This window comes from Mustelus asterias, chromosome 17, assembly GCF_964213995.1.
Source record: "Mustelus asterias chromosome 17, sMusAst1.hap1.1, whole genome shotgun sequence".
Lineage (NCBI taxonomy): Eukaryota > Metazoa > Chordata > Chondrichthyes > Carcharhiniformes > Triakidae > Mustelus > Mustelus asterias.
The window spans coordinates 83303370-83315363 of record NC_135817.1 but is presented as its reverse complement, the minus strand read 5'-3'; the positions used below and the strand labels follow the sequence as shown (position 1 = coordinate 83315363).

Below are 11994 nucleotides of genomic sequence, written 5' to 3'. Positions count from 1 at the left end.
CTCCTTCTGCACTGTAGGATTGTATGATTCTATGGAGGGAGTGTTAATCAAGTGAACAGCTGTGTCCTGTCGTATACAGAAACCTGCAGAGGAAGATGAGCAAGGGGAATGAAATTTAACACGGACTGTATGTGACTGTGGAAAGCACAAATTCCGAGACACACACAGTGCCGGGAGAGACTGGTTAAAGTTTCAGTCCAAGCTTCCTGATCACCACATAAGAACATAAGAACATAAGAAATAGGAGCAGGAGTAGGCCATCTGGCCCCTCGAGCCTGCCCCGCCATTCAATAAGATCATGGCTGATCTGACGTGGATCAGTACCACTTACCCGCCTGATCCCCATAACCCTTAATTCCCTTACCGCTCAGGAATCCATCCATCCGCGCTTTAAACATATTCAGCGAGGTAGCCTCCACCACCTCAGTGGGCAGAGAATTCCAGAGATTCACCACCCTCTGGGAGAAGAAGTTCCTCCTCAACTCTGTCTTAAACCGACCCCCCTTTATTTTGAGGCTGTGTCCTCTAGTTTTAACTTCCTTACTAAGTGGAAAGAATCTCTCCGCCTCCACCCTATCCAGCCCCCGCATTATCTTATAAGTCTCCATAAGATCCCCCCTCATCCTTCTAAACTCCAACGAGTACAAACCCAATCTCCTCAGCCTCTCCTCATAATCCAAACCCCTCATCTCCGGTATCAACCTGGTGAACCTTCTCTGCACTCCCTCCAATTCCAATATATCCTTCCTCATATAAGGGGACCAATATTGCACACAGTATTCCAGCTGCGGCCTCACCAATGCCCTGTACAGGTGCATCAAGACATCCCTGCTTTTATATTCTATCCCCCTCGCAATATAGGCCAACATCTCATTTGCCTTCTTGATCACCTGTTGTACCTGCAGACTGGGCTTTTGCGTCTCATGCACAAGGACCCCCAGGTCCCTTTGCACGGTAGCATGTTTTAATTTGTTTCCATTGAGATAGTAATCCCATTTGTTATTATTTCCTCCAAAGTGTATAACCTCGCATTTATCAACGTTATACTCCATTTGCCATATCCTCGCCCACTCACTCAGCCTGTCCAAATCTCTCTGCAGATCTTCTCCGTCCTCCACACGATTCACTTTTCCACTTATCTTTGTGTCGTCTGCAAACTTCGTTACCCTACACTCCGTCCCCTCCTCCAGATCATCTATATAAATGGTAAACAGTTGCGGCCCGAGTACCGATCCCTGCGGCACGCCACTAGTTACCTTCCTCCAACCGGAAAAACACCCATTTATTCCGACTCTTTGCTTCCTGTCGGATAGCCAGTCCCCAATCCACTTTAACACACTACCCCCAACTCCGTGTGCCCTAATCTTCTTCAGCAGCCTTTTATGGGGCACCTTATCAAACGCCTTTTGGAAATCCAAAAACACCGCATCCACCGGTTCTCCTCCATCAACCGCCCTCGTCACATCTTCATAAAAATCCAACATGTTCGTCAAGCACGACTTTCCCCTCATGAATCCATGCTGCGTCTGATTGATCGAACCATTTCTATCCAGATGCCCTGCTATCTCCTCTTTAATAATGGATTCCAGCATTTTCCCTACTACAGACGTTAAGCTGACCGGCCTATAGTTACCCGCCTTTTGTCTCCTTCCTTTTTTAAACAGCGGCGTAACATTAGCCGTTTTCCAATCAACCGGCACTACCCCAGAATGCAACGAGTTTTGATAAATAATCACTAACGCATCCACTATTACCTCTGACATTTCTTTCAATACCCTGGGATGCATTCCATCCGGACCCGGGGACTTGTCCACCTTCAGTCCCATTAGTCTACCCAGCACTGCCTCTCTGGTAACATTAATCGTATTAAGTATTTCTCCTGCTGCCAACCCTCTATCGTTAATATTAACATCAAACAGAGGAACCTCCCCAAAGGCAGCTTGGTCACGGGTTCCTGTCTTCTATTACAGATTCAGCAGGGCTGGCAGTTTTTGTTTAAATTCTGGATGCTCAGTTGTATTATTGATATTGAAATATATGTTTTATTTTGAAATTGAACAATGGCTGCAGGCGATGGAGTTAAACCAAGATTTAAAAACTGCTGCCTGTGACACTTGTGCTGGATATTAATTTGTTGAGGGGAGTTGATTTTGGCCAAGGGAGTTACTGCAGTGTTGGAAATGCAGCCCCTTTGCCATAAAAGAGCCCTAGGCATTATTTGCAAGAAGACCCAGGGGGTTGTACCAGGCTAACAGAAGTGAGTCTCTTTATTTCCCTCGCCATCCCAGTGGCTGCTCTGGCCCAGGTATCGGGCCTGATTTTACCATTGCGTTGCGCCCATTTTTGGGCGCTAAAACTTGGTAAAGCCGGGCGTGAGGCGAATAGCGCGATCCGCGCCCACGTCCACGCAGATTCCCACTTTACCAAGGCTCGGAAATGGCCGTGATCCGAACCGTGCCCGAAATGGGCGTGACATCAATTTATATACTTTCACAAGCAATTAAATTGAATTAATGAACGGCCCGCCCAACTTTACCAGCATTTCCCCTTTACCATCGCGTTCGCCCGTCCAGATTCGCCGCGAATCAGACATGCTCGGCAAAGGTCTATTTCGGGCGCTCCAGCTTCTGAACAGGGAAGTTCAGAGCTTCCAGCGGCTCTCTGGCTCAGATTAGTGGCGGGCGGGGGGGGGGGGTATGGAGGGAAGCGGGTCAGATCATTCTCTGGTGAGGGGGGGAGGGAGGAGGAGGAGGGAGGCCCGATCATTCTCTGGTGGGCTGAGGGGGGGGGGGGGGGGAGGAGGGAAGCCAGATCTCTCTCTGGTGCGGGGGTCGGGGGGTGGGGGGTTGGTGGAGGGAGACCCGATCATTCTCTGGTGGCGGGGGGGGGAGGGTGTGGGGTCCACTGCCACTCTGCGGGTGATCGATGCGGGGGAAGGGAGGTCCGCTGCTACTCTGCGGGTGATCGGTGGGGAGGAAGGGGGGCAGAGGGTCACAATCGGTCTGGGTAGCGGGAGGGGTGGGTGGATAAGGGGGATAGTTATGTTGTGGGGGTGGGGCGATGTCTGTGGGGGCCATCGCTCGTGCTTTTCACTCCCGGGCCGCTTTATCTGCTTTTTATAGCCCAGGAGCGATGTGACAGGGGCGTGTTTTTCAAATTTTCTTTTCACTGTGGATGCGCAGTTGAAGGTTCCGATCGAGCAGCAGCATTTCGGGCGTGATAAGCCCCGCCCACAGCGTGATTCAGACTCGCAATTTGTTTTCAGGCTGAGTGCGTATGGGGGCGCCTGAGAGCAGATTCCCAAGTCGGATCTGAATTGCGCCCAGATTCAGCACTTGGAATGAAAATGGTAAAATCGCCCCCATTGTGTATCTCAAATCCATCAATTAGTCCCAGGGTGCAGTCCACCAACCCCATTTAAATCTGGCCAAACCTCACATCGACAGTGCCCAGCCACCAATCATCCAAATCCTCTCACACATGAGAAACATCTGGAAGAGTGTGCGCAAGTCAGAAAACACTCGCATCAGTGGATGAATGAAGATTGGGAAAATGACCCTCCAGATAGTTCTGTTCACCCATCACCCCTTTCTTCGGTGACCTATGTCACATGTCACCTGGTCCACAAACACCTCAAAGCTAAAATCCTCATCTCTGTTTCCAATCCCTCTCTGGCCTCACCCCCTCCCCATCTTTGTCAACACCTCCGGCTCTTTTTATTTATATTGTTTTAGAGGATGTGGGCTTTGCTGACTAGGCCAACATATAATGCTCATCCCTAATTGCCCTTCAGCAGGTGGTAGTGAGCCAACTTCTTGAACCGTTGCAGTCCATGAGGTGGACCCACACTGCTGTTAGAGAGGGAGTTCCAGGATTTTGACCCAGCGACAGTGAAAGAATGGCGATATATTCCCAAGTCAAGGTAGTGAATGGAGGGGAACTTGTAGGTGGTGGTGTTCCCATGTATCTGCTGCACGTGTCCTAGATGGTAGCATTTGTGTATTTGAAAGGTGCTGCCTAAACAACCTTGGTGAATTCCTGCGGTGCATCTTGTAGATGGTGTGCACGACTGCCACTATTCATCGGTCGGGTGGATGTTTGTGGACAGGGATGCTAATCAAGCGGGCTGCTTTGTCCTGGACAGTGTCAAACCTCTTGTGTGCTGTTGGAGCTGCATTCATCCAGACAAGTGGAAAATACTCCATCACACTCCTGACTTGTGCCTTGTAGATGGTGAACAGGCTTGGAGGTGTCAGCGGGCGAGTTACTCACCCCAGGATTCCTAGCCTCTGATCTGTTCTTGTAGCTGCAGTATTTATATAGCGAGTCCATTTAGGTTTCTGGTCAATGATAATTCCAGAACGTTGATGGTGGAGGGTTCAGTGATGGGAAAGCCTTTGAATGTCAAGGGGTGATAGATGCTCTTGCTGGAGGTGGTCACTACCTGGCATTTATGTATTTGCCTGCCCAAGCCTAGATATTGTCCAGGTCTTGCTGCATTTGGACATGGACTGATTCAGTATCTGAGGAGTCCCAAATGCCATTGAACACTGTGCAGTTATCAGCAAACACCTCCACTTTTGACCTTATGATGGAAGGAAGGTCATTGATGAAGCAGCTGAAGATGGTTGGGTCTAGGACATTGACCCTGAGGAACTCCTGCTGAGATGTCCTGGAGCTGAGATGATTGACCTCCAACCACCACAACCATCTTCCTTTGTGCCGGGTATGACTCTAACCTCAAGTCTCCGAGGTCCAACATATCTCCGACACATACCATTTGTGCATGCCCCACTTCCTACACCGTGCCATTGGATGCACCGATTTCAGCTGTCTAGACCCATAGCACCGGGCATCAGTTCTATCCCTTCAAAGGTGTTCCTTAGAAACCTACTTCTATTGACCAAGATTTGAGTCAACCGTACTATGATCTGTACCTTTGGCCCAGTGTCAATATTTGTCTCATATCATTTCTGAGAAACACCTCGAGTCAATATTGTATTTAATGTGCGATATGAAGTCACATCACTGTCCACTGCAGTCGCACACACACAACATTGATCTGCAGTACCAAATGCTACCACAGGATGGCACATTTTCAGGATGCACCTGGCAATATAAAACCTAATTCTGGCCTCAAAAACACAAAACTTTCTGACCCTCCCTTCCACTCCTGGAACTATCATTGGAACCAAGATTAGAAAGGAAAGTTAACAATATTGAAAGCACGAAGTAAGAAAAGGAGATTTCCTCTGAAAAGTGTTGAGATTTTAAAAAATTGAAAAGTATAAAATGGAAACAATTCCAGAAGGAAACTATCTAGTTCTGTATTTAGGGTTATAGAGGTAAAGTATTAAAAATTAGTTGATTAAAAATGCATTTTAATGAAAATGTTTGGACTCCTATAACTGATGAATTGCAGATTACAAACATACCACCAGAGGGCAGCAGCAGATCAGGTTAAAACCCATGTTTTGTTTGTTTTCTTTACCCTAAATGACCATTCGAAGTAAAGTTTGTTTATCAGTGTCATAGGTAGGCTTACCTTAACACTGCAATGAAGTAACTGTGAAAATCCCCTAGTCGCCACACTCCAGCACCTGTTCGGGTACACTGAGGGAAAATTTAGCATGGCCAATGCACCTAACCAGCACGTCTTTCGGACTGTGGGAGAAACCGGAGGACCTGGAAGAAACCCACACAGACACGGAGAGAATTTGCAGACTCCACACAGTGACCCGAGGCTGGGAATCGAACCTGGGTCCCTGGTGCTGTGAGGCAGCAGTGCTAACCACTGTGCCACCCCACCTCTTTATTACTGTCTGGGTTTGTGTATAATCAGCAAGTTGTTATACCATGAAGAACAGATTAGACAATCCTGACTGTGATGACCCACTGTCCTCAATGTTGTCCATAGAATTCCTACAGTGCGGGAGGAGCATCTTACCCAGGCCCAACCCCCTACCATGGCTAATCCACCGAACCTGCACATCTTTGGACTGTGGGAGGAAACCGGAGCACCTGGAGGAAACCCATGCAGACATGGGGAGAACGTGCAGACTCCACAGTAGGAAATACTGGAGAGCACCTGGGAACAGGAAATCTGGCTCATTTGATCTCATACTTTCAAAATTCTCAGCCATGTTTTGAAAGCTCTTCATGGCCCTCCCCCAACCCCCTTGCCTATCTCAGTAACCCCCAGCCACACAACATTCCCAAGATCTCTGCATTCCTCCAGTTTTTAGCCTCTTGCACAACCCTGATTTTAGCTTCAAGCTGCCCAGGCCTCAGACACTGGTCCAAAATAGATCATATTAGGGGAGCTTCGTCAATGAGGTAGGTGTTGTGGAGAGTATCTTAAAGGAAGAGAGTAAGAGGTGGAGAGATTTTCAGACTAATTATAGGGCCCAAGTCAATGGAGTAGAAACTGTGAATTGAACTTGCAGACTATTTTCGCAAGGGCTGTTGTGGGAGGAGGTGGGGGGGGGGGGGGGGCGGGGGTGTGGGGGGAAAGCACATTCACAAAAACTATCCAGTGAAAAAGCCAGGTCAAAAGAAAACGACAGAGGCAGGCTAAGAAAATATTCTTTATTTAAAATCTATTTTCCGGTATATAGAGTTTTATTTTATACAATGCAAGTGTAAAAAGACTTGCCAGACGATAGAATGCAAATCGCCACATCATCCCCAACAGCAGGAGAGCAACCTTGGAAAGCCTGTTGAGTAGGCAACACAAGTGATTTAACCTAAAGCATAGTCTAGTCAACGCAGGTTAACAAACCCCAGCAATAACCTGGCAACACACACTGGAGGAAATGGCAGTGTCACAGCAGGAGATGGCAGTAAAAATGCAGCACGTTCCAGTCCTCATTGCTGGAGAGCTTCTGGTAAAATCTATGCAGCTTTATTCTTTCTGAAGTCTTTGCTGGTGGAGTGCTCCCAATGGAAGAGGCAGCTCAGAATATTGAGCTGCGTTCAAGATTTCTCCCTGCGCTGAAATTTAACAGGTTGCTTTACAACGTCTGAAAAAAAAAAATGATGTCCGAAAAGGACTTGGTTTCTTTTTTGTAAAGTTACTTTTGGCCTGGCCTTAAAAAAAAAAACACAGGCTGGGTTTCCCGAGCCGACAAGACATTGCCGTCTGGCCAAACCATCAGTGGCCCAGGATATTGTCACTATGGGGCTCGGTACTATATCTGGACTTAAATCCACAGTCATATCAAAATCAAAAAAAAAAACCAGACCTAGAAATGACATAAGACAATGATGAACACTGAAAAAACGGAGTGAAAATTCAGACCGATACAAAGTCAGAGGAAATCGCACGTGGTCAGAGAGCTGCAGATATGACAGGACGATCCTGAGGAGGATAACTGTAAATGTGAACACTGGTCGCAGAGTCTGTTTAAATAAGATAGCAGAAGTGTACACACAGGCTGGGTTTCGATAATCCCTGATAGTGTCAGGTCCTTGGACAATGCAAGCTGATTAAGGCATCCAAGTTTTTGCACTACTACCCTAATCCAAAAGAACATGCACACACACTGCAGTATCTGCAACCATTATACTCCTCATGAGGGCTTTTGATTCAGCAGACTTAATATTCACCGCAAATGGATTTTAATTCCCTAGCATAGGGTAAATGTTGCATCTTAAAACCACTACATCCACGTGGTTTTCACAATATAAAACCCACACCCCAAAACATAGGAATAAAAAACATCCAACACTCCAGATTCAGATAAAAAAATCCTCTGAAATTGATGACAGAGCGAAGCAAAGAATGCTGGAAAATGCTCAGCAGGTCAGGCAGCATCTGTGGAGAACGTTAGCATTTTCAGAAGAGGCCATCAAACTGAAACACTGGGCCGAATTTTACCGACGCGTCCACCCAAGGTTCGCACGATCCCACCCGAGGCCAACAGAGAATGTCGCTCTGGAGGGCGGGTGGGCCCACCGGTAAACTTCCGGCCATTAACCCTGGTTCTCTCTCGCATTGACACTGCTCGACCTGCTGCGCATTTCCAGTATTTTTAAAGAGTTTTTATTTCAGATTTCCAGCATCCACAGTAGTTCACTTGCATTTTGGAATAAAAGGAGATTCTCTACATTAAATCCCGACAGGAATATCTACGAACCCTCATTCCCACCCACACTTAACACTGCACAGGGTTGCTGCACAAAATAATTTACCTACATCACCTTGTACAAAAAGAACATTGAAATGTGAAACTCAATACTCCGGTTGGTTAAAAAACTGGTCAGAAGCTCACACTATGCCAGAATTTTGTAAAAGGATTGCGTTTAAACAGGTGGCAGAAATAAGTTTGTCTTTTGGCCCCCCTCCCTCCAGGTGCAACATTTAGCAAACACCACTTGCAACAGAAGGAAGCCATTCAGCCCCTCCAGCCTGTTCTGCCACTCGAGTCGATCAGAGCTGATCTGAATCTTTTTAGTTATGTAGATTGGCGAAGTTGGGTCTGTTCTCTTTGGAGAGAGTGAGAAGGTTGAGATTAGATCGAAGTGTTCACAGTTATGAGGAGGTCTGTACAGAGTGGACAGGGAGAAACTGTTCCCATTGAAGGAAGGACCGAGAACCAGAGGGCAAAAATTTAAGGTAATTGGTTAAAGAGATACCGTCATGAGGAAAAACCATTTCACAAAGTGAGTGCATTAGAACGTGGAATGTGCTGCCTGAGTATGATGGAGGCAGAGACTCAATCACGACATTCAAGAGGGAATCGGCTTAGTATCTGATAAGGAAAAGCATGCAGGGCTACTGGAAAAGGCAGGAGAGTGACTCTAGGTGAATTTGCCCCTCAGAGAGCCAGCACAGACGCAATAGGCCGAATGGTCTCTTTCTGTGCTGTAGCCATTCTATGATTCTATACTATTTGTGCCAATAGCTAACCGGTGATCGAGTTACCCAGGTAGGGCACTAACCTGTTACAGCTGCCAGTGCAATCAGTAGCTCCCTCCTAGTCACTGTTTGCAGAATGTAGACTTGGTGAAACCAATTTTGCTGCATTGGCGGTGACAGGCATAAAAAGCTGTCGGCAGTTTTTGCAGCACAATATAAAAAGGGGAAAAGGAGCAGGAAAATTCTCCTTTACACTCCACTCACCGATCCCTACACTCCTCTACTCCTCATTCATCAACCTCTGATCCAAGAAGTCGGCTCAATCTGATAAAAATCCCCAATAAAACTGGAATACGCTTCGAAATTGACCTGATGCTCATTACAAACTCACTTACTGGGCGAGTTTCCTACTGTAAATAAAGGGCTACAGATTGAAATACTGAATTGACTGCAAGGTGACTTGGGATGTCCTGAGGTTGTGAAGGGGGCTATAATCTCAGAATCTAACTACAACACTTTCCTTATCCGTTCTGTAGGCCTTGGTTATTAACCCCTACATATTCTACCTCACACCTTGTGGGTTTAAAATGCCCAAGTGTGGCTTTGGAAGATGGTTTTTAAAAAAAAAGTGGAGTTCAAAACATGGGGGTTTTCACTTCCTGATGATACCACCGTTCCAGGGTTAACACAGCTCAAAAGGTCAGGGTGTCTGAGCCAGCTTCGGTGAGAGAGAGAGAGAAAACTGGAGAGAGTTTCCCATTGTACCTTCACTGTCGACTTACACACAGTGTTTGCTGAGCACAGCTTCACACCAATGTTAACCCCAGGAGTGTGAGCGCACTGTGAAATGTACCAGGTAACATCAGCATCCTGTGACTGCCCCATTTTATGCAGAGTCAGAATAGAACTGACTGCAATGTTACTGAATACATAATCAAACGGCACGTGCCAGCGAGACCAAAATAATTGACTCCAGCATCGATCCCATTGAGGAGGGCCTGCAATGCAAGAACGCCATAAACAAAACTATCACGCCAACTTAAATATTTCCACACACCTGGTCCCCCAGGGGTCTCAAGTGGCTGATCTCTAACCTATGAAGCTCAAAAAAGTGAGTGGCCCAAGGCCATTCAACTGCAGTGTGCGTCACAGCCCAGTCCAATCTCGTCACCACGACCCAGCAGATGAGAGGGGGTGAAGATCCAAAGAGGATGACAATCAGTTCTGGAACTTTCCCCCGTTCATCAGCTGGTCCCCAACTTGAGAACAGGTCAGGGGCCAAGCTTCAGAGCTGGGTCAGCTGTACGATAAAAGTCGGGCCGTATATCTAGCCAGTGAGAAACCCAATAAAACTCCCCGCTAATTCGAACACAAGATGTCTCAAATTACATTTAGTAGCATAACGAGTCCAGTAGGAGGTTCCAAAATCCACCAAACCAATAAAGGTTTGAATAATCACACAGGGTTTCAAAATAAAAGTCTTTTAAAAAAACACACAAAATCGACCTAAACAAGTATGTAAAATAAGTTATTTTTTTTTTCTTTTGCAAATATAGATGTAAAATAACGTACAAAATGTTTCCCACAGCAGAGTTCAATCTAATACTGTTGGACATCTTTTTTGGAAAGCTGTTTTCTGATCTGTGCTTCATCAGCGGGCAGTGAGTCAGTTGTCGAGGGGGGCACTGGGTTTGATACCCCCTCGCCCCACCCGCAGCCAGGGCAGCTTGGCCCGGTTCTTGAATAGCTGCTCAATAGCGATATAGCGGACATGTAACTCAGAGGCGAGAGAGTCCTTCTTCTCCAGTTCTTGCGCCAGATCTTCGAAGACCACTTCAAGCAGAGAAAAGGAAGAAAAAAAAATTAGGGTGATCTCAAGTTGAAAAGGAGGGTACATTCTACATTTACAAATTACTGGCGAAGCCTGAAAGGGTAGTGGAAACAGATCCCATTATAATGAAACACCTGAACGGGATGGCACAGTGGTTAGCACTGCTGCTTCACAGCACCAGGGACCCAGGTTCGATTCCGGGGCTCGGGTCACTGTCTGTGTGAACTCTGCATGTTCTTCCTGCATCTGCGTGGGTTTCCTCCAGGTGCTCCGGTTTTCTCCCACAGTGCAAAGATGTGTACGTTAGGTGGATTGGTCATGATAAATTCTCCCTCAGTGTACCCGAACAAGCGCCGGAGTGTGGTGACTAGGGGATTTTCACAGTAACTTCATTGCACCATGAATGTAAGCCTACTTATGACTCATAAATAAACTTTAACTGAACGTGCAAAATCTGAAGAGCAACGAGGGAGAAGCAGAGCAGTGGATCTAATTGGATAGCTCTTTCAAGGAGCTTGCAAAGATAAGATGGGCAGAATGGCCTTTTTCTGTGCTGTATCATTCTATGACTCCTCTCGAGGCATTGATTCCTTGCACCCATGGCAGTTAGATGTTGGTTGAGAAACAAATATTGGGCTGGACACCTCAGAGAATTCCCCCACTTTTCTGCAAAACAGTCACATGGGATCCGAGAGAGCAGATGAGGTTTCAGTTTGATGCCTCATTGGAAAGGCAGCTCTCTCTTTCTTTTTATTCATTCATGGGTCATGGGTGTCACTGGCTGGCCAGCATTTATTGCTCATCCCTAGTTGCCTTTGAAGGGCAGTTGAGAGTCAACCACATTGCTGTGGCTCTGGAGTCACATGTAGGCCAGACCAGGTAAGGACGGCAGATTTCCTTCCCTAAAGGACATTAGTGAACCAGGTGGGTTTTTCCAACAATCGGCAATGGTTTCATGGTCATCGGTAGATTTTTATTCAATTAAAATTCCACCACCTGCCATGGCGGGATTTGAACTCGGGTCCCCAGCACATTAGATAAGTTTCTGGATTAATAGTCTAGCGATAATACCACTAGTTCATCGCCTCCTCTTTAAGGGACTGTCCCTTTTACTTTGTCCCTGAGTTTATTTAATTTAGTTTAATTGTTTGACTCAAGGAAAGGCAGTTCCTCTGACCATGCAGCAGTCCCTCAGTGCGGGACTGGAATTATGGAACGGTTAGAACAACTTTCTGACTCGGATGGGAGAGTGTACAGTCTCCTGGCCAACATTTGTCCCTCAAATCATTACCAAAAACACAAT

At 46.7% G+C, this 11994-nt stretch overlaps 1 protein-coding gene across 3 annotated transcripts in view; it reads right to left on the bottom strand.

Moving 5' to 3' along the window:
- Positions 1-6576: 6576 nt before the first annotated feature.
- c17h21orf91 (chromosome 17 C21orf91 homolog) overlaps positions 6577-11994 on the bottom strand; it is a 53692-nt gene continuing 48274 nt past the window's right edge. Inside the window, exon 4 of one of the 3 annotated variants that reach the window (XM_078233046.1) lies at positions 6577-10693. In XM_078233046.1, coding sequence (XP_078089172.1) covers positions 10527-10693 — 167 coding nt within the window. In that variant the 3' untranslated portion in view covers positions 6577-10526. The remainder of the gene's footprint in view (positions 10694-11994) is intronic. The other 2 variants (XM_078233043.1, XM_078233044.1) reach the window with 2 other exon arrangements.